Here is a 23,759-nt window from a genome sequence, read left to right on the forward strand (position 1 = left end):
GTGAATGTCAGATCCTCCAAAGTACTGCATTTTTGGAGGATTCGACACGGGTGTGACAACATTTTTGGAGTATCCGAGCAACATAGTTTTGTCTTACCTCCTTGGTATGTTATTTAATGAAAATATCTTACCTTATCAAAAGAAGAAACCCTTTGAAGATTCAATGTTTCATTAGGAATAAATATCTTGCCTCCTTTTACTGATTGTTTGTTCGCGGAAATATGTATCTTTTACAGTTCATATATTTATGTGGCCTTTCTTATGGTTCATCTCTAGACATTAGTAGAAGCAATTAGCATTCCATTATCATTATAGCTTCACTCACCAAACTGTTGGTGTATGTTCTAACTTACATTGGTTATAGTTTGAAACATTTGTTATTCTGTTTTAAATATTTATTCATTCTTTACGTGGGCGTCGTTCATTGTGTAAATAACTTTGGTCAGTATCATTATTCACCCGCAACTACTGTTTTTTGTTTTGTTTTTTGTGGTGTTCTAAAACAGTCCTGTATCAATCCTTTTACTTGGTCCTCAGCTGTATTGTCTTCTATCTGGTTCTTCAGGTCGTTTTCAGCGACAACTTTAGAAAATCATTTCGAAAGCTGGCATCCTCCTGCTTGAGAAAGTATGTGTTAACTCTTCTGGTTAAGCTTGCTAGTGGATGGCGGCCGAAGAGAAGGAATGTAGAGTTAGTTTGTGAAAGCTCATCTCAGGTGGTTAAGCAGTTCAAGGTGGTTGAAGGGCGTTATGTTGTTTGTACAGTTGAAATTCAAAAAGAGTTCTTTTATACGCAAGTTCTAAAGGTTTGGGATTTATTGCCTTTGGAGGAGGTTGCGGGTTTCTTAAGACGTCTTGATAGAATATATTTAATGTACACCGATGAATTCATCAGCCTCTGTAAGGAGAAGTATTTTGAGGGGTAAACTAGCTCTTTTACGCTCCATTGTGCTCGATATTATGATAGACTGAATTGTCTTTCTAAAAATTTCTTTAATTTTAACTTTTCATCTTCTGTTTAGGGATCTGGAAGTTCCAAAGAGTTGGAAGGTTCATCGTGATGTAGTTCAGTATAAAAAGGATGTCGAGAGCAAATTGAATCACGATTCGACTAGTACACTCGATAACAATGGTTATGTTGAAAATTCAAGAGTGAGCGAAAGCCTATTGTTAATGAAGTTTTACTCCCTGTCATCTGGTGTTGTCACGCATTTGCTCTCCGATCACCATGGTGAAGAAGTAGATATCCCTTTTGAAGTTACTAATGAAGAGAGGGAGGTAATCCGTTTTAGTAAAAGCAGTTTCATCCTTGGCCGCTCAGGCACAGGTAAAACTACTGTGTTGACAATGAAGTTGTTCCAAAAGGAGCAACAACACCATAGTTCTGTTCAAGGATTTAATGTAGCGGCAGGAAAGGAGGTAAGTCAATTTGCAGGGGAAACAAGAATTAGCTCATACGAGGATAATGAAGCGAGTCGCTGTATTGGAGAGACTAGCAGGACAACCTTGCGCCAGCTATTTGTGACAGTTAGTCCCAAACTATGTTACGCTGTCAAAAAACAAGTTTCTCAGCTACAAAGGTGATTGATCTAATCTGCGTTCGAGAGTTCCCTGGTGGAACTACCTTTTTTAATGAGCTGCATGTCTTATCCTCGAAGGCTCCAACTTAGTTTTTCTGTTGTTTTTGTTTTGTTTCTGCTGTTATGATGATACAGGTTAACAATTTCGTAGAAAATGGAAGAATGATCTGACGTTCAGTTTTAGGGACTTTAATAACTGAGCAAGTCTCTTTTTTTTTTCTAATTTGATTAAACTATTGTGTTTAAAATCATTGGCTACTCTATTCAAATGCAATTTGTTTTGAGTTAGAGGTGAAAATAGGAAAAGGATAATTATTATATAGTATATTCTTAATATCATTATTTGTATAATTCATTCATCATTATAATTCCTTCATCTTATGCTATTTTTAATTTTTAATTTTTTATAGTGTTCTATAATTTTTATAATGTTCTGAAGGGGAGCCTTGACGTAACTGGTAAAGTTGCTGGCATTTGACCAGCATGTCAATGGTTTGAGTTGGGGAAATAGCCTCTTGCAGAAATGCAGGTAAGGCTGCATACAATAGACCCTTGTGGTTAGCCCTTCCCTGGACCCCGCGCATAGCGCGAGCTTAGAGCACCGGGCCGCCCCTTTTTATTTTTTTATAGCGTTCTATGGTGCAAACTTATTAGCTTAGTGCATGTTGCTTTTAAGAATTTTTTTAGTAATGTTTACATGATGCAGGTGATATTAGTGACATGGATGTTTAGTTGTGTTCCTGATAGGCGTAAAATTTGTTGATCGTAATTGTGTTCCTCTAACACTTACCACTCATAAATCTGCAGGTTTGCCTGTGGAGGAAGTTTTTGGGCGGAAAGTAGCTTCGAAGTTGATGATTTAGATGGATTGAAGCAGTTTAATGACATACCGAGTTCCTTTACTGACATTCCATACAAAAAATACCCTCTTGTAATCACATTTCATAAATTCTTAATGATGCTTGATGGAACTGTAGGTTCCTCCTACTTTGATAGATTCAATTTGAAGTGGAAACTTTCCAATGATAGAAATTTGAGGTCAGTCGCTCTACAAACTTTCATAAGAGAGAAGGAGATCAACTATGATCGTTTCTGTTGCTTGTATTGGCCTCGCTTCAGTAGTCAGTTGACCAAGAATCTTGATTCTTCAAGGGTCTTTACGGAAATAATCTCTCATATAAAAGGAGGGCTACAAGCAGGGGATTTTCATGACGGGAAGCTAAACAGAGACGCCTATATTTCGATGTCTGAATATCGGGTCTCCAATATAAGTGCGGAAAAAAGAAATGGAATTTATGATATTTTCCGAGCTTATGAAGAGATGAAGATGGAGCGTGGTGAATTTGATATATCTGATGTAGTTAATGATCTCCATCATCGGCTAAAATGTCATAATTTGGACGGTGACAAGATAGACTTTGTGTATATTGATGAAGTTCAGGATCTAACAATGAGACAGATTTCTCTTTTCAAATACATTTGTAGGAATGTTGAAGAAGGCTTCGTTTTCTCTGGGGATACGGCCCAGACAATTGCAAGGGGAATAGATTTTCGGTTTGAAGACATAAGGAATCTATTCTACAATGAGTTTGTCATGGACTCAAAGGGTGACAAAGCTGCCAAAAGAAAAGATAAAGGACACTTGTCATGTGTTTTTCAGTTGCTTCAAAATTTCCGCACACATACTGGTGTACTCAAACTTGCTCAGAGTGTGATTGATCTGCTTCGTCATTATTTCCCTCAATCTGTAGATGTCTTGAAACCCGAGACAAGTCTTATAGATGGTGCGGCTCCAGTGTTGCTCAAGCCCGGAGATGATGAAAATGCTATTTTAACTATTTTTGGGAATAGGGGCAATAATGTTGGCAAAATAGTAGGCTTTGGTGCGGAACAGGTAATATTAGTACGTGATGAATCTGCTAAGAAGGAAATCTTTGGTTTAATTGGTCAGAAAGCTCTTGTTTTGACCATTGTGGAATGCAAAGGGCTGGAATTTCAGGCAAGTCTTCTGCTTGCTTGTTGTGCTTAAGATTTCAGTTAATCTTAGAATTCACTTTTCTTTTTTCCTTTAGTTTCAGTGATAATTGACAGAATTTTGTCGCGTGGCTATTATTTAAGAGCTTAGTGTAGAACCTTTACATGTCTTAACTCGAGGGTTTAACAAATCGGATAATTAATGCACATGGATTAGTATACTTATCCCCAAAAGTGAGCTGCTTGATCTCTTTTTTTCTTTCTTTCTTTCTTTCTTTCTTTCTTTCTTTTTTTGAAAAATTGAGTAATGAGATCTTACTACTCTAAGGCTTGAATAGCAAGCTGTTTACCTCTTTCTCCTGCCTTTCTTGACCTAAATATAGGCAGCCTGTGGCGCAATTATCATACACTAGCAAGTTTCTGTTGTTTTGAAGGAACCAAAAACAGTACCTCTAATCTGTGGTCGTACATGTTAGACACATGCTTTGGAAGTACATAGAAAATACTTTCATGTGCAATGTGATTTCTAGATGGTCCGCGATAGGTATTATTCATGTGCAATGTGTCTTTTTGTGTGATAATTAAAGTTGAGAAGAAATAATATCAATTTTTTCTTGCATATGGCCAATAAAATCTGGTACAATAATTAGAGAGACAATGCAAATCTGTCATTTGATCCCATTATTCTAGAACAGTAAATTCCTTATTCTAAGGGGTTTATATGACTAAATTATATTGGAACTAATGCAGATTTAGATTTCATGACTATCTGAAGATTATACATACTATACACACACACATAAAGTTCATTTGACTGAAATGTTGGTATACATTATAAGACGGAATAGGTTGGTTTGCGGCACTTAACTTACCTTGCTACAGTTTTAATTCTACTTGGAAAAGTTGCTGAATATATTACATTTCTGCTGTCTTTTACTGAATTCTTCTCATGTTCATATTTCATTGATCATTTGTAGGACGTACTCCTATACAATTTTTTTAGCTCGTCGCCACTTGGAAATCAGTGGAGAGTCGTATATGAGTTCCTGAATGAACAAAATTTAGCCGATTTATCCTTCCCAAGTTTCTCTGATACAAGACATAATGTCTTGTGTTCTGAACTGAAGCAACTATATGTGGCAATTACTCGAACAAGGCAAAGATTATGGATATGTGAAAGCGTAGATGAGTTTTCTAGGCCTATGTTTGAGTACTGGCGAAGGTTGTGTCTTGTAGAAGTAAGGGAGGTAGATGATTCAATCGCAGAAGCTATGCAAACATTTAGCACTCCGGAGGAGTGGAAATCAAGGGGAATGAAGGTCAAGTTGATCTTCCTTGTTCCATTGATTCAACGTTCCATTTTTCAGTCTTATGTCATTAAAATATGCATCTCAATTTTTCCCTGTCCTCATTAAGTGGTTGATGTTCTAATGCAGCTGTTTTGGGAGAAAAATTATGAGATGGCACTAATGTGTTTCAAGCAAGCGGGAGAAACGGATTGGGAAAAAAGAGCTAAGGCAGCTGGTATCAGGGCAGCTGCTGAACGAGTTCTTTATTCAGATCCTGGAAAGGCTCGCACCTATCTTCTCGAGGCTGCTGAAATCTTTTATTCTATTGGCAGGTTCGAGTCTGCAGCTGAATGTTTTTATGACTTGAGGGACTATGAAAGAGCAGGTATGATAATGGTGATCTTTCCTGTAAATTTGCCTCGTTTCCCCCGGAGTTCCTAACCTATTGGGATTTTTTCCTTTTCTTTTCCAACTCTGCAGCTTTCTTGTGTTTGCATTTTGAAGTCATTTTTGCACTTCCGTTTCTTAAATTTTAGACATCCACTTTTGAGCTTTAGCACCTTCCCTCCTCCACCTGAAATGAAATTAAAAAAGGATAATGCGACTTTTTCTTTGACGCAGGATATGTTTAGTACTTTAGTTTAATGAAAAACATTAGTATACCTGTTCACTAATCAATTGAAAATGGTAAAAGCCTTCTGTCTTAATGCGTTGGTTATCTCTGGTATTTAGTGCTATAAAATGCATATAAACTCGTCATCATTAATTCTACATAAGTCTCATATGTGATGGTGTTTTTGGTTAATCTGTATAACGTGCCAATCTTATATGCAGGAAGTATTTATTTGGACAAGTGTGGTGAATCTCAACTGATAAAAGCTGCTGAATGTTTTTTACTGGCCGGTCGCTATAAGCGGGCAGCAGGAGTTTATGCAAAAGGAAATTATTTCGCAGAATGTCTGTCAGTTTGTTCCAAAGGAAAATGTTATGACTTAGGTCTGAAATATATCGAGTACTGGAAGCAACAGGCTGTCCAGGGGGATAATATTGGGAAAAGTGCTGTTGAAATTGACAAAATTGGGAAGGAGTTCCTAGAGAATTGTGCATATAATTATTTTGAGCTCAAGGACAAAGCATCTATGATGAAATTCGTCAGAGCTTTTCCATCAATGGACATGAAGCGCAAATTCTTGATGTCTCGAAAGTGCCTTGACGAGCTGCTTCTATTAGAAGAAGAGTCAGGAAACTTTGCTGAAGCTGCAGAAATCGCGCGGCTGAAGGGAGATATTCTTTGTGAAGCTGATATGACCGGGAAGGGAGGGGATTTCGATAAGGCGTCCTCGCTCATCCTTTTGTATGTGCTCTCTCACTCCTTATGGATGGCCGGAAGCAAAGGTTGGCCTTTGAAGTCGTTCGTGCAAAAGGAGGATCTCTTAAAGAAGGCGATGTCATTTGCGAGTCATGGGACAAATTTTGAGACCACGAGCATTGAAATTAAAGTTTTATCAAATGAGTCGGGTGATTGGTCTGACCTGAAGCATATTTTCAGCGCCTCTCAGAAATGTAGATGTCTCGTAGGTGAAATTTTATGCAGTAGAAAGATCTTGGATTTTCATTTTCAAAATGATGCAACGAAGTATGTTTGGGATGATAAATTATCGGTCAATCTACAGAGTTCAGAAGAACTGATTTCGTGCTGTCAGGTTAGTGTTGGAACGCTGGTTCAGTTTATGAATTCGTGGAAGAAAAATGTCTTTTACGTTCTTGATTCTCTCGAGTGCCTCGGCGAAGTAAATTTTGGCGAATTTAAGGGAGTTGGTGAATTTTGCTTGAAATACTTTGGTGCTAGGCAGCAGTTGAATGGTCTCAACGTCACATATGTTCTGCTGCATCCAGAAGCCGAATGGATCAAAAATATTCAAAACTTTGTCGTTAGACGGAACAAGCAGACAGTATTTGTTGATGCTCGGCATTTTATTTCTGCTGCTCGGACTCATTGGCATACAGAACTACTCGTAGTCGGTCTGAATGTTCTTGAAACTCTTGCATTCCTCTATGAATTGGCTGCAAAGTCCATGCCTCTATTTTGTCAAAGCATGTGCCTACTAAATATTTACGAGATTGCAAAGTGTTTAAGTGAGTCCAAACACCATGATTTTAAAATTTTTGAGAGTAGAATACAGAACTTTCTGACACTATCTACAAAGTACTTTGAAAAGGTATTCCCCCTTGACCCCCGACAGTCAATGGTTGAAAGTATGATTTCTTTAAGGAGAACAAAGCTTTCCTCTGACTTACTTCAAGAATTCGTCGTTCAAGATATTGGCACCAGTGATCATCTTAGCTACGGACAGATTGGAAGGATTGTGATCATATGGCTTAGTTCCGGAAATATTTCCGACGAGCTGTACAAGATAATTGTTGGAAGAATCCCGTCAGATGTTCCGTGGAAATCATTCATTGAAATTCTCAGTTGCACGAAACGGAGAGGGGGCTTGGAAGATTTTCAGTCGGGCGATTCTTTTCGTGGAGGCAAATTGTTAGAATTTCAAGAAGTTCTATCAAGCAACTGTAATCTTGAATGTTCTTTGGAATCTTCGAATAATCCAGTTAAAACTGCGGAGGTTACATTATTGCAGATATTTTTTGAAGCTTTACAGGATACCTTTAGTGCGAACTGGAAGAAAATAGGTGACTGTTTATCTCCTTGTTGCTTCTTGTATCTTCTTGAGCGCTTTCTGATTTTGGTATCTCTGTGTCGTGGATTCTTCTTCACCGCGAAATCTTCATTTGTGGAATGGCTGATCTCTGAGCAGTTTGAAGCCCGACCAACTTCCGGGCATGCAATTAACACACTGCCTTTAGAAGAATTTTTTGATTCCATTCTTGCAATGGTGCAAGTATTCATTTATGATAAAGCTAGTACAACTGAGTGGATTTCCCGATGTAAAATTAATGTCGATCTGTCCTATAAGCAAATGGTCTTGAGATTGGTTCTTATCCTATGCATACTTTGTGTGAACTGTGAGAAATACTATGATGTTCTTTTCAAAGTGCTCAGTATCGATGATGTTAGGAACCAACTTCCAGAGGAACTTTATTCCATCCTTCAACGAGGAACGGAGAATAACTATCTTCAGATCAATGAAATTGGAGAAGCTTTTCAAAAAGGCGGTGACGCTCTTCTGGTTGTCAACCTTGGTGAGATTGCTACGGGAGTTGAGTATACCAATGTTATTTCTGTCAAGTTGGGAACAAACTGCAGCAGAGAAGACATCCTGAGTTTGTTGTTTCCGACCAGAACTGGCAGTTCAATAGTTCAGACTTTCACTGTTACAGAAGTCATTACTGATCCATGCGCCAACGTTTCCTCGCATTGTGGTAATCAACCAATGCAAATGAATTGGGCCTTGTTTCAGGAAATATCAGATGTCTTGAAGTCTAGTGGCGGCGATGACTCTGGAACTTCTGCAGATTTCTCAACTCGTAATTTGAAGGTGAAGCTAATCCTAATTCTCTGTGTCTTATGATCTAGAACTCAGTTAAACTGTGTACTCGGGTAGGTGAGCCTTGGCGTAATTGGTAAAGTTGCTGCCATGTGACCAGGAGGTCATGGGTTCAAGCCGTGGAAACAGTCTCTTGCATAAATGCAGGTAAGGCTGCGTACAATAGACCCTGGTGGTCCGGCCCTTCCCCTGACGCCGCGCATAGCGGGAGTTTAGTAAACCGGGCTGCCCATGCTTTTCTCTTTTTCTATTAAGTTACTAAACTTTTCTTTTGTTGTTTTAAGGAGGAAATGAATGCTAATGTGAACTTTTTGACTGCTGCAATCAACCTGTCCTCGAGAGAGAATCTTTGTGCTGGTGAGGAATTGATGGAGGAAGCGCGTAATATGCTTCAGGAGTTGATACAACTCCATACATTGATGAATACGAGGTGCGATCTTGTTCTTAACCACTGTATTCTTCGAATTTACGCTGCTGCATTATACCACGCTACCTGTAGTTAAGAGTATGCTCTTAGGTCAACAAAATGGAATTCCACCCGCCCCTCGACACATTTAATTTGACTAGATTAGCAAGGGGCTAAAGTTTTGTGCTTAATGTTATGCAGCCCTCTGGATAGGGGAAGCATTGAAATTTTTTTAGAGAGCTTGTTGTCAAAAAAGCCGAAGCTAGAAGCTTTCTTGAATCAGTTCATTGTGCCCGAGGATAGCAGCCGGAGCGTTGCATTAGAGAACCAATGCGAGGAAATGCTTTATGTAGCGAGTAATGAAGTTGCTACAACGGATCTTCCATTTACAAGTACTTCTGAGACCCGAGTTAGTGATCAGGGCGCGGGAAGGAAGCAGGGAAAAGGGAAGGGCAAGTTCAAGAAGCGAAAAGGAAACAGGAAGAAGTGAACTATACTTTTGTGCACCTTTGTGCTGTGAATAACAATGAGTTGAAATGAACTCTTATGTAATACAGAATCTGTATGGTGTTCTAAAGGAAATGATATGTAAGATAGTCATGTAAAAAAAGTAGAAAGGAATATATGTATCTGTCCTTTGTTTGCAATGATTTTTGGGAAAAGGCCTAAATTTGCCTGTCTACTATACTATATTGTTTACTTCTGACACCCGTTATACTATTCATCAAATCTAGCCCCTATCGATAATAAACTTTTAAAAATTGTCCCTAACCCTAATAAATTTACACCGTGGCAGGTGACCCACTCCATTTTTTCCAAATCAGCAGTCAAGTCACACGTCCCCGCCAAATTAAAATCTCATAAACTCCTTTGCATCCTCAATTGACGAAGTGACACCCGACTTCTCAATTAAAATGCCACACATTAGAGTCCATGTCACTAGTTTAAATATAAATAACTATACCCACTTAAATTTAATCATCCACTTAAATCTATTCTTCTCCATTAATAAATCATCAATGTTGAAACACTAATGTTCATGAGAGGAATCACAATTCAAGACCTTTCAACAATGGTTTTCTTGAAAAATTTAACCACCGAACTCTTCAAAAGCAATGGCTATTTTGTTTGAGCTCAAAAAGTGATTTTCATTTAGTTTTTAAACTTCAAAACATCACAAATTCTAAAATCTCAAAATTGGATTTTCATAACAAACTTCATGAGAAATTCATGGGGAACATCTCCTAGAGAGCCCGAAAGAGGAAGAAACCAAGAGCTCGACTTATTTTGGCAACGATGGTCGATGAAGCATTGGCGAGCTCATCATTTAGGTTACAAGGAGTAGATGCATCTGATTCATTATCTATGCCGCGTCATTCAAGTTAGTTAACAATGGTGAGAATCTCGAAACCCACTATGGTGTGTTCTTTGGGTGTCGAAAAATTGAAGTTGACAATTCGATTTGTTGATTATATATGGAGGAAATCAGCTGGATGTTGTTGTTTGGAGCTTAAAATCGTGAATCAAACATTAATTTCGTGGATTTAAGTGAAGAACAAATTTGTACTCCATTTTTTGGGTTGCCGAAATTTGAAGTTGAAAAAAGATTTAAGAATCTGAAATTCTTGTTTGTTTCCTACTGAAATCGAGTGAAAAAAATAAAAATTGGAGTATAGATTTGGAAAAAAAAATCACCATCAAAGGATTTGTAAGAATGCTTGAGAACATAAAATGGGTATTCTAATTTGCTTAAATTTAAGCAAAGTGTTAGCTGGAATTTGTTGAAAATATTAATGTTGAGAAGTTATGGTTGCAACTTGAGTCAGTTTAATGAAAGTTTAATGAAGAACTTGGCCTAGTTTGGATTGAAAAATTTGAAGCAAAGATGAAGAACTCATGGAAGAAGAGGAAGTAGGAGCCCTGAGGGGGTGGGGTTGTGGGATATGTTTTAATTTTTTTTATTGAGTAAATAAGTGAATATTAAAATAGTGACATTGACGCTTATGTGCCATTTGATTGAGGGGTTGGGTGCCATTGTGGATAGTCGTTATGTGGCGGGGTCGTGTGACTTGGCAGAAAAAATAGAGTGGGTCAGCTGTCACGGTGTAGATCCGTTAGGGTTTTGGGCAATTTTTAAAAGTTTATTAAGGGTAGGGGCTAGATTGAACGAATAATATAAGTGTATAACGGGTGGCAGAAGTAAACAATATAGATAGTAAGGGGCAATTTTAGACCTTTTCCCATGATTATTTGGGCGTATTTAGTATGATGGAAAACATAATGTGGAAAATATTTTTCAATTTTATCATGTTTGGTTGGTATAAATATTTTGAAAAATATTTTTCTTATGAACTCATTTTCCTCCATACTAAGAGGAGGAAAAACAATTTTCAAAATTCTATTTCAACCTTTTCCACCCCAACCCTACCCCACCCCACCCTACCCCTTAATCCACATCCTTGCCACCTCGGGCCCGTTACCCCGACCTACCATCCTGCACCCAGACTTCACCCTAAGCCACATCGTACCCACCATGGAACCCTCCACTCATCGTCTAACCCTCGCCTCGGCCCACCACGCACTCCTCCCTCTACTCTGTCCCATCCTAACCCCCCCTCCCCACACACACACCCACCCTTCCCCCTTGCTTGCCTTCATTCAGTTCGTCTTTCATAGTGTATGTCTAGATTATATCTCTTTAAAAAATATTTTTGTTAACTAATCAAACTATAGAAACTAAGTAAGAAAATCATTCATTTTTTAAGAAAATATTTTGGAGGGAAATATTTTTAAAGGGTAAAATGACATAGATGATAGTTCAGACAGTAGCCTATGGGCTCAGGGGCGGAGCTAGAGTACTGAAAGCGGGTTCGGCCGAACCGAGTAGCTTTAGTTCGAACCTTGTATTTGTCTTAAAACTTCTATTGAATACGTAGAAATTATTAATTTAGAACCCAGTAACTTTAAACGATTAGAATTCCGAACCCATAATCTTGAAATCCTGATTCCGCCTCTGCTTGGTAACCATAAAATACTCCAATATATAATGTGGATTGTATTATACAGCGAATTCCAAATAAGTTCACAAATCAATCTTTTTCAGTAATTTGATGGAACACACAACTTGAAACATGTTGAATTGTGATCTGTATGTTGACTTGATTCAATATGATGAACTTGTAAGGATAAATCAAATTATTAAATAGCGTAATACGGTTCAAAATACAAACCAAACCATACAAAAAAGTTAACTTTTGTTCTTGCAATTTTGTATAAGGACCCAAAAAAGTGTCATATTTCTCAATTTTTTGCTGAAATACGTTCCATGTCTTCCTTTAGCTCGGATAAAAGGTCCAAAGACAAAGGACTTTCACTAAACTACTGTTTGGACATAGATTTGGTTGAAACTCGAAAAAAATGAGCTTTTAATGATGAGATAAAAAATGCTATTTGAAAGTTAAAATATTTTACATGAAAAGAATTTAAAATTTTGTGAGTAGAAAACTTCGAAAACTACTCTAGGGTTGTTTTTTGGGATTTGAAGATTTTGTTTCAAAATCTGTTAAAAATGATTAAAATCTATAATAAAAAAATAAGTATTTAAAAAAAAAACTTCCAAATTTTATGGCCAAACGGGAGCTGACAAAGGATTCTCTAAATAATCTTGGGGGATTTTGGAAGCATTCCGTAAAGGATAATACAAACAGGGAAATGTTGAAAGGCTTGAGGATTAGACTTAACCTCAATGATTTAACATGTTTGCATATACAAAAGCGAATTCGGAATTTAAAACTTAAAGATTACTTTATTTATATCAAGTTAATATATAATAATAATCGAATTATAATTAAATATTTATAAATATTTAACAAAAATTTACATTGACAATCTAGACGAAGACTATTAAATTCCGTAAATCCATATATTATACTCTAAATTTGTCACTGCATACACATCGTATATCGTACATTTGTCTTTTTGTACGTTAATTATTGATGTTTGCAACAACATGTCACATGTCGTCTTTGTTTTTTCAGCTATATAAACAGAGCTCTACTTCCGTAGTTTATTTAATTTATTATCCTGTTTTTTCGACTATGCTGTGACTTTGCTTTTTCTCAGTTGAGGGTATATCACAAATAACCCCTCTACCTTTACAATGTAATTGATAAAACTGCGTACACATTACCCTTCCCACTTGTAGGATTACGCTGGACTTGTTGTTGTTGTTAGACGGAGCTCTGCTTAACAAATATGCTCTCTATTTCTTCTGAGTTTTTCTTCTTCTTTTTTTGGCATGAAAAGTGTAAAGTTTTTGCGTTAGATTTTTTGTTGTTGTCTAAGAAAGAAAAAAAATGGACTTTTTTTTTTTACAATTAGTGATAAGTGTTTCAAATTTTCCTTTTCAAAAAGTGAAGCACCTTTTTCCTTATGTACCAAATTCGCAGACTTAAATCAGATTTCTTGAATTTATATATATATATATATATATATATATATATCTTTGGGAAAAGACACAAATAGTTTTTCTGGTCTAGTGGTTCTATGGTGTAGTGGTTAGCACTCTGGACTTTGAATCCAGCGACCTGGGTTTGACTCCCGGTAGGACCTTTTCTTGATTTATTTTTAATCTTGATCCTATATTCTCTGTTTATTTTTTTTCTTATTTAATCGATTTTTCATGGACTAAAAAGGGAAAAGGATATGGCATTTGACCATTACATGGAAAAGGATATATGTTGACGTAATTACATTGAACTATTACAGTCAGACCTCTCTATAACAACATCCTTATATAACAACACTTCACTATAAAAATCAAGTTTTTTCAGAATTAAATTCCATTTTCTGTTATAATATATGTTTTCTATAACAATAATTCGCTATAACATTCACAAATATCTAGAAGAAACGAGACTGTTATAGAGAGATTTAACTGTATTATCTTTAATCTTATTTTTACAGAGCATGTTCGTTGTTTATGCTAAATTCCAAAATTTCTTCTTTAGGCGCCACAGTGTAAAATAAAAATAAAAATAAAAATATTAAAGGCGAATATCTTTCGAGCAATTGCAATAAGTTAACATAATTTTTGTTGGTTCATGAATAGTTTCGAGTGAATAATATAGCACGGGCATCCAAAGTGGATATAAAATTTATCAGGAAAATATATGAAGAAGAACAAATCATATTAAGACTTGACATACGTTACATAAAAAAAGTTAGTCCGTATCATACAATTATTGCACAAAATAATTGACGGGGTATTATCACTTTTAATCCGCGCCAGAAATTATTTAAATTTGGTAGCCGAAAAAATGTATAAAATTTATATGTAACATACATAATGTATATACATTTTTCGGTTATTATTTTGAGAGCAACTATAAAGTATCATTTTCCCAAAATTTGACGGGTGTGCTGGTTGAGAGATAACCAAATGGCTTAGCACAAATTTAGTGGGCGTTTGGACATAATAATTGTAAAATTCCAAAATAGGGGGAAAAACTTTTCCAAGTGAAAATGGTATTTGAAATTTAGAGTTGTGTTTGGACATGAATAAAATTTTGGGTTGTTTTTGAAGTTTTGTGGGTGATTTGAGTGAAAATTTTGAAAAACAGCTTTTTGGAGTTTTTTAAATTTTCAAAATATATCTTTAAGTGAAAATTGAAATTTTATGAACAAACGTTGATTTAGAAAAAAAAAAAAATTTCTTTTGTCCAAACGGGCTCTTAGTAAGTAAACATCCCTAATGAAACTTGTGAAATATTGAATTGTGAAATCATCTGAAATAAACATATATATTAAACATGAACCATTTTCATTTATTCATTTTTATATCCATAACATACTCTTTTACGTTCTCATCTTGCATGGTATTGAAACATACGTATAGTAACAGTAGTATTATTTATTATAGTAAACTTTTTCACGTGCAAGCCATAATATTTTAATTAGTTTATTGACAGATCGATGTGAAACTAGAACTCAAAAATAATCACCGGCTCCTTGTCATTAGGTCACTAACTTTCTTAAATTTTCGGTACTGGAAAACGTCAACCACCATATACGATCTTACAACTTTGTGAAAACCTATGTTTTTATAGTAAATAATCGTGCGTATCTAATCACTGTGACCGTCTCATCTAAAATTTAACTCCTTCGACATAATTTTTTTAAAAATAAATAGAAGAAGGTTGTTACATAAAACAAAGTACTTAGCCGTTTTGATTATGATGTACAGCGCATTGGCCTCACGTATGTCCTTTCACACTATTTCGTTTTCTTTCATAAATAGCAATACTAAATTAGTATTTTTTTTTTGGGTACCAAATAATGGAAATATTTTACTAACATCCATATGGTCACTCACGCGCTTTTCTATTTTTAGCAATTATTTGAAAAACAAAATTGGGATTATGTCATTTTGTCGAGAATTGTTTACCACTAAAAAGTGTTTGTAACCCATCGAGTTTGTTGTAGAATAAAAACCACCGAATTGGTTAAAAAACAATTATACTCCATAACCATGACCTCTATAAGAAATGATATATTTGGGTTGGCATGTCATTCCATAGGATCAACTAAAAAAAATGATAGTTGGGGCATTTTAATTAATATGAGTCAAATCTCTCTATAACAGTCTCGTTTATTTCGATATTGTTTTGCCGTTATGGTGAAGTAATATTATAGAGAACATATATTATCATAACATAAAAAAATTGGTTCCCAAGAAAACTTGACAATTATAATAAAGTGCTGTTATCAAGGATGACTGTTATAGAAAAGTTTGACTCTCTATATATATATTGCTTTTCGACATTTCTTAGTTAACCTTCATTAATAGATTCAGGAATAACTTTAATCCACTTATAAACAATTAATAATCAATTGAAATGAATGATGCTAAGACTCACGAATGGAATCAAGATAAATAGTTAAAAGTTTTATAAAAGGTGTTCTCTAAAAATAATTAATTAAATTGCCAACGTCCAATGAAATGAAGAAAAATTGATGGAAAATTATATTTCACATGTCGCAGAATTTTATACCAGCATTGTCGATTCATTATCACAATTCGACTTATAAATAAGTTCAATAGGAGATATTGACATTTGACACCAGTATTTAATATCATTTAATTTAATTTAACTTTCTGTTTCTGTTAATTGTTTTTCAGTTGTACGGTCAAAGTTAGTATCCATTTTCATTCATACGTTATGCTAAATTGCAAGTTAATATAAACACTTAAACCTAACTAGCTAGTTAATGAATTTAGCTTTTACACAAGGTGACCTGCAATTATAAATATACTAAAACCCAATTTAGTTACTTCAAAAATAGCGTACATGCTATAACTAATTAAAATATACTGACAATGAAAAATTCCTTCTACTATCTATATATACAAGTTAAATTCTCAAATAAATATAGGAGGTTATTCTCTTAGATATAGTGTATATACACCATCAGATTAACTCGACTTACAACGTATACTGTCTCTCTTCTATTTTATGTAACATTATTTCTTTATTAGTCCGTTAAAAAAAGAATGACATATTTTTTATAATTTTTTTAAGTATAAGCTTTATGTTTTACTTTAACAACGTACTTTTATAACAACAGAAATCTCATCAAATCCACACAACATTTCTTTCTTTCAAATTCCGTATTCAGTCAATAAGTCAAAAACTGCGATATGAACTAAAATAAAGGGAGTAAATAACTCTTTACAATAGATTCGATATGATAATCGAAAAATATAATATGTAATAACATGTCTTAACTATTTCTTTTTACAATATATTATAACTATTTAAAATGCACTATATTATAAAAATTCTATTATAAGTGTAGCTTATTTAACTTAAAAATGGAGTATAGACAATTGCAAGTCCAAAATAACATAACCACTTGGATCCACCTGGGCCCCACAATCCAGAAATATAAAATCAGTGGAAAAAAGCTCATCCCTTTACCGAACACCGGCTATTTCGGTAAAACTCCCCGCCTATAAATATCTCAAATCTTTCCCCGCTTGTTCCTCAGTCATCGTCATTCCTTCGACGACCACCGGATCTTCCCTTACACGGTTGTTCCGGCAATATAAATTCTCCATTTTACCCCTACTCTATTCCTCTAATTCCTTTTTTATCCTTTCTAATTTTTTCTATCCCTTTTTTCCTCATATTTTGCATGGCAGTAAGTTTTCTAAATCGGGAGGTATCAGATTTATGCCTTGGAAAACCGGCATTACGGCCTATAATTCCGGCGACCGCCACGTTAGCGGAGGCGATAGCGGTTTTGAAGAGAACCGGCGAGACTTATGCAAGCGTGTGGAAGGTTCTAGAAGAAGATGATTATTCTGTTGAATGCCGCTGTATAGGGAAGGTTTCAATGGTGGATGTGATTTGCTATTTATGTAAAGAGGAAAGTTTAATTGATTCTTCTAAGGTACTTGAGGTTCCTGTATCTAAGATTTTGACTAAAGGGGATAATATTGTTAGGCATTTGGAGCCCAATTCCAGGTTTGTGATATTTTTACATGGAATCCTACATTCCTACTACTTTTGTGTCATTTAATTTATATTTTATTATTAATTGGACAGCCAAATGTTCTTTTAATTTATCAAATACTCGCGACTTATATCACGTGTTCGAGCCGTAGAATCAACCACTAATACTTGCATCGGGTAGACCGACTACATTACACCTTCTTGGCAGAGGCGGAGGCCATGTATCGGCACCGGATTCAACTGAACCCAATACTTTTGGCGCGAAACATAAATTTATATGTAAAAATTCATTAATATCTTAAATAGCAATATGAACCTATAACTTAAATAGATTCAATGCTATAAAAATCTTAAAGGTTGAGCCCATAAAACTTAAATGTTAGATCTGCCTCTGCTCCTTGGGTGCGGCCCTTCCTTGGACCCTACGTGAATACGGGATGCTTTGTGTATCGGGTTGCCCTTTACTCGCGACATAGTGTGATGAAGTTTAAGAAAGAAATAAAAGATTTTTGAAACTTGCATCGCGAATATGCCCTCATGTCATAGTTTCTCGTTAAGGATAAAATAAGAAGTTTAAGTTAAATTAATTTCAAATTTAGAAAAGGGGTCATTTTTGTAGCGGACTATTGAAATAGTGTCACATAAACTGAAACGGAAAGAGTAGTTCTTAAATACTTTTAATTAGAAAATATCATGAATTTGTTGTCGTTGAACAGAATATCTAACTTTTGTTTAAATATTTTGAAGTTTTGAAGAGTCGATGACCAAATCACATAAAAATTAAATTAGTTGAAGAATTCACATTTCTTCCACTTGGTTGATTTGTCCCATGTCATGTACTCTCTTCTTGCATTTATTTAATTTAGTAGGATTTTACTATGATTACTGCTACTAATTGCTTTTAATTTTTTCTCTTCTGAGAATCGCTTTTCTTAGCTCGTTTATTAGTTTACTATTTTTGTTTTTGAAGTTTCTTGTTAAGAATATATGCAGTCTTCATCCTTTACTCTGAAATTTTGTGGCGGAGAGAATTTAAAAAATCTTTGCTTTTCTTTTTTGTGGTTCCAAATATGATATGAAGATTAAGGTGATTATTTTTAGGTAAGAGTTCCGAATTCTTGATGCTTGAACGTATGACTTAGTATTCCACAGAGGAAAGCTAATAAATATGGAGAGTGGATGTTCCAAAATAACAATGCTAAAGAATTTGTTGAAAAGGAACAATTTTTAGCTCACAAATCACAGTTTTTTCATCAAGTGGAAAACTTTCAGTCGGTGTATCAACGTGACATTTTATCGTCTTTTTTCCTTAACATATCAGCTACAAGTTCATTTCATGCAGCATCAAGTGGTTTTAATTTGTTTAATCCGCTGTCTTTTCATCTTTTCTTTGGCAGAGGGTCTATCGGAAACAGTTTCTCTGCCCTCCTAGGGTATGGATAAGGTTTGTGTACACATTATACTTCCGAGACCCCACTTATGAGAGTTGACTGGATTTGTTGTTGTTGATCCGCTGTCTTTGTCTTTTTATGGTTTAGATATGTAGTGTAGATGAACATCCTTTGGCACATGAGAGGCAACCACCTTTGAGGCTCTCTTAGGAAAGCATCTCGTATTTATATCAAATCAATCAATTACATGTGTCTATCATACGCAAATTTATCATTTAAATCGTGGTCAAATGACATGTATTCTCACTTTACTTTACAACCGCAAAGAGTATTGATTGATTTGGTGTAAACACCAGATGCGAATAAGTATTAACGCTCGCACGTCTCTACACATTTTGATTGATGCATTGAGGGACACTATTTATTAGTCAATACCAACTAATTGGAAATAAGATTTAGTCGGGTTAGATTCGTGTATGACAATGTCGGGATTAGTTTGAGTTTTGAGGAATTGCTAGATGGGTTTGGACTAGAATACCTCTGCTTATATTATGTTTTAATTTGTATTTGATTTTGGGAATTGAGTTGAATATTATGGTGAGAGAGTTTGTTCTTATTTTGATTATTCTTTTGCTTTCACAAACAAACAAAATAGAACAACTATGCAAGACAATAGTACAACCTGTGACAAACAGAAACCCTGCTTACTTTTAGAGAACCCTTTACTGTTGTTACTGCTAGTGCTTCTTTTCCTATATTTCCTTTAACCAAGGGTCTATTGGAAACAACCCCTCTATCTTTACAAGGCAGGAGTAAGGTCTGCATACACACTACCCTCCTCAGACCCCTCTTTTGGGATTACACTGTCTTTTTTGTTGTTGTAGTAGTGTAGATACGGCATTCAATAGAGGATTTATAGCCGATCCAACTAGCTTGAGATTGATGCGTAGTATGTTGATTGGTTTATTGCAGTGTGCTGTTATTGGTAGTCTGCTGAAATTTCTTTATTGTTTGTTCAGCTTGCTGGAAGCTATAGATCACATTCTTGAAGGTACACAGAACCTTGTTATACCGATTCACAACTACACAAATTCAAGGAGAAAGCCTTTGAGTAAATCATCCTCTTTGAAATCCACACATCATAATGGAGTTGAATACTGTTGGATAACACAGGAAGACGTTGTCCGCTTACTTCTCAATTCCATTGGAGTGTTCTCCCCTATGCCAACTTTTTCAATTGAATCGCTCAACATCATCGATCACAACATCTTGACTGTTCCTTACCATGACCCTGCAATCTCTGCTTTGGATTCAATCGCTCTAGCACATATTGAACAAACAGCAGTTGCAGTTGTCGATGATGACAACAGACTAATCGGGGAAATCTCCCCCTCTACTCTTGCCTACTGCGATGAATCTGTTGCAGCAGCGATCACGACTCTTTCAGCTGGTGATCTTATGGCATACATTGATTATGGTGGTCCTCCAGAGGACTTGGTTGAATTGGTGAAAATGAGATTACAAGAGAAAAAACTTGGCCTGATGCTAGAATTGATGGACAAAGAGTTTTCAGTGTCGTCTTCATCATCTTCAGCTTCTAGTTGTTCTTCTGATGATGAGTCGGGGTCGAGTAGAAATGGTTCCGGGCGATATTCTTCAGCAAGAAGGTCAGAGGCGATCACGTGTTATCCCGGGAGTTCATTGGTGGCTGTGTTGATTCAAGCGCTTGCGCATCGTGCGAGTTTCATTTGGGTCATTGATGAGGATCAAAATTTGGTTGGAGTTGTAACTTTTAAAGGAATTTTGAAAGTTTTTAGGGGTTTTGCGAATACAAGGTGTAAACCTGAAAGGGAGAATTTATCAACTCACTAGCTCAGCTTGTATCCATATAAGTAGAAGATTATATTGCAGACTATGTTACCAATTTTAATGATAAACCTTATCTTTGGATTTTCTGATACTTATTCTTTGTCTTGTTTGTTTTGCTTATGACTAATTTAAGCTCTATGGGTTGACTTAGATTTCAATTTAGAACCCATTGAGTAGTACTTGAAGTTGCCGTTTTAAAATTCAGAGCCCATAAAGTTGAATACTAGCTCCGACACTGGCTCCATTTGGAGGAGTGTCCTAAACTGCAGGCCAAATTACATGATATCCTTCCTCGCCTCGTAAGGCTTGTGATTGATGATTGTCAACAATTGGATTGTTTACAACTGTATAATCTTTCAAACGAACTTCTACCTGAAAGCTTCTTGCAAAACCTGACCACAGTTGAGACTTGATTATCAGAGGTTGTTGTGAGCTTGTGCGTCTATCTTTTTGTGTTTCTATAGAATGAAATTTTGGACTGCAAGGCAGATAAGTTTCTAAAATTTCTAAGGCAGAGAATGGTTCTACTTGGTGGATAATCTGGCTATACTTGCAAGATTAGCCAGAAATGCCGATTAAGTTATTTTTACCCATCTTGATACATACAACCTTGATCATTCATTATGATATATCGAGAGTTCAAGACCATAATATAATTTATTTAGAGAATGCCGACGAGAAAGTAGATCTGGCTCCGACACTAGAAAGCTATGAATACAGTTAGTTGAGGGGCTTTTGCATCTATACCCGTTTTTGGGGTCACAATTAGGGATGTTCAAAACCGAATCGGAACCGTTAACCGAACCGAACCGATGGCTTATTGACTTATTAGTATCGGATTATCGGGGTAATAGATGGTGAACGGATTGAGATTCTATAATTAACGTCTTAACGATTTGGGGACAGATTACTCAATTTTCTTATCGGGTAAACCGTTAACCCGTTAAGAATTTTTATATTTATACTTTTACCCCTATGTATATAAAGTACTATTGAAACCCTGTGGTAGTTGACTCTACTCTCTAGCGATAAAGTCTACTGGGGTAGTTTAGTCGGCATTATCAAGGCCTAAAAACAAGATCTTAGCCTCTTTCTGCCACAGACCAAGCGATGCGAGAACCCCGTAGAAACAATCGACCAAGAATATTCTTTTCAAATTGATTTTGACTGACTACGAGCCCTAAGATACAAATTTAAGAAAAGAGATGGAGGTGTTTGATGGATCGAATGATATAAGAACTAAAACCAAATCGCAATCTCTCGATGGATTCAAGGGAGAATCTTTCCTCGAAACGGTAGACTTTATCGCTAGAGAGTAGAGTCAAGGTAGACTTTCTATTTTTATTCTTCACCCGTTTGGTATTGATTGTTCAAAAAAGAATTATTTGATTTTGCCGATAAATCGCCTGATAACTGCCCGATAATCATTAATCTGATATCAATCCACCTATTGTCTTATTGGATGGCTAGCAGATTACTACATTTATAATCCGATAACCGATAAGCCAAACCGTTAAGAATAATTATCCGCCCGATAAGCATCCATTGTCATAATTGAACTTATACCCACTTTGCAAAAAAAATTGCAAGTCTACCCACTTTACGATGAACTTCAGGCTTATCAGTTTGAAGTTAAAAAAAAATTAGTTTGAAATGAAACAATTCCACTTATGCACTTAAGGCCAAATAGGTCTGAAGTGCAAACAATGATTATATGCACTTAATGTCAGTAAGTCTGAAGTGAAAAATTGCACTTCAAATACACTTAAGGCCAAAAGGTCTGAAGTGCAACAAACGTTTTCCTACACTTAAGACCAATAAGTCTAAAGTGAAAAATTGCACTTCAGATGCACTTATGGTCAAATAGGTATGAAGTGAAACCAATGGTTTCATGCACTTAAGGCCAAAAGGTCTGAAGTGCACAAACGTTTTCCTACACTTAAGGCCAATAAGTCTGAAGTGAAAAATTACACTTCAGATACACTTAAGGACAAAAGGTCTGAAATGCAACCAACGTTATAACAATCCAATATACTATTTAATACCTAAATCTACTCCAAATGAGTTCAAATTTGAAAAATAACCTCCAAATATCATCAAGAACAAACCTCAATCATCAATTTGTCAAAACAACAATAAATCTAACAAACTCATTTTGTAATTAAGAAAAAAAATACATAATCAATAGTAAAAAAATAAAGCGCCACAATAGCTCACAATTATAAAACATCACAAACTACTTTAAAATATGTTCATAAATACCATATAAAATCATTGTTACCCGAAGAAGAAGAAGAAGAAGAAGGAGAAAAATACCTGAAATTATTTAAACAATGGGTACAAATTAAAAAAAATTAAAAGTGGGAACATGTTAAATTGGGGCGACCAAATAGTGCGCCGATGCAATTTTTACATTAGTAAAGCTAGTCCGAGAAGCGGGATATCCCCAGAAAAGAGTAATTTGATTATTGCATTTTCCACTAATGTCAACCAATTGAGATTTCTAACAGTCAAAACACAATATTCTTTCTAATATATAATATTTTCTTTATATCAATTTGTCCGGCGCTTTTCACTTATAATTAATCCATTTGACCAATTTTAAGAGCTAAAATTTGACTAGATTATTTTTAAAAAAATGAATTTACATATTCTTTAACTATATGAACATTATTATAAGTTACAAATCTCTTCTATCTAACAAGCAAAAGAAAAACAAACTTTAAATATTAATAAAAGTTTACTTAATTTGAATCTTAAAAAGCAATGTGTCAAATATTAGAGAGAAGTTACATTTTTTTCATCCAAAGGTATACAATGATGATATTTTTACCTAGTTATACTATATTATAAATTCATTTAGTACTACTACAAATTATAAAAAACTCTTAATTAGTTTTAGTAATTAGCAAAATATAATTAAACTAGACAATATAATTATAATATATATGTGTGTGTGTGTGTTTACCCCAAAAATGAGTAACAATTAAATTTGTACGCGGTTTAAAAGATACATGGTTTAATCCAATACGAATAATTAAGAACAAAAGGTGAAGGAGTTAAAGACAAAATAAATGATAAAACTAATTGCAATGTAATGACCAAGCCTGATCTTAGATTGAACAGTGGAATTCGTCCTCGATTGGACCCTCGATACAAGCTCGGTCGCGAGTGAAGAAAAAGAACAAATGAATAATACCTTGAACAATAGCTAGAAGACAAAAGTAAA

At 35.2% G+C, this 23,759-nt stretch overlaps 2 protein-coding genes and 1 non-coding gene across 3 annotated transcripts; all 3 read left to right on the plus strand.

Annotated features, from left to right (window-relative positions):
• Positions 1-565: 565 nt before the first annotated feature.
• On the plus strand, positions 566-9,439 carry LOC107773872 (uncharacterized; the record flags this gene model as incomplete). Its single annotated transcript, XM_075248938.1, has 8 exons — positions 566-921; positions 1,022-1,579; positions 2,387-3,578; positions 4,531-4,872; positions 4,990-5,227; positions 5,677-8,339; positions 8,633-8,778; positions 8,956-9,439. Coding segments are annotated over 8 exons (5,784 nt in total), but the record flags the coding sequence as incomplete, so codon positions are not given.
• Positions 9,440-13,293: 3,854 nt separating this feature from the next.
• On the plus strand, positions 13,294-13,365 carry TRNAQ-UUG (transfer RNA glutamine (anticodon UUG)). The gene has a single exon. It is a non-coding gene; the product is annotated as a tRNA-Gln (tRNA).
• Positions 13,366-16,788: 3,423 nt separating this feature from the next.
• Positions 16,789-20,621, plus strand: LOC142179123 (CBS domain-containing protein CBSX5-like). The gene is made up of 2 exons (XM_075248939.1): positions 16,789-17,282; positions 19,681-20,621. Exons 1-2 carry the CDS (start codon positions 16,951-16,953, stop codon positions 20,531-20,533), a joined length of 1,185 nt encoding a protein of 394 aa, XP_075105040.1. The 5' UTR covers positions 16,789-16,950; the 3' UTR covers positions 20,534-20,621.
• Positions 20,622-23,759: the final 3,138 nt, after the last annotated feature.

The sequence above is a fragment of the Nicotiana tabacum genome, unplaced genomic scaffold (assembly GCF_000715075.1).
Source record: "Nicotiana tabacum cultivar K326 unplaced genomic scaffold, ASM71507v2 Un00389, whole genome shotgun sequence".
Taxonomy (NCBI): Eukaryota; Viridiplantae; Streptophyta; class Magnoliopsida; order Solanales; family Solanaceae; genus Nicotiana; species Nicotiana tabacum.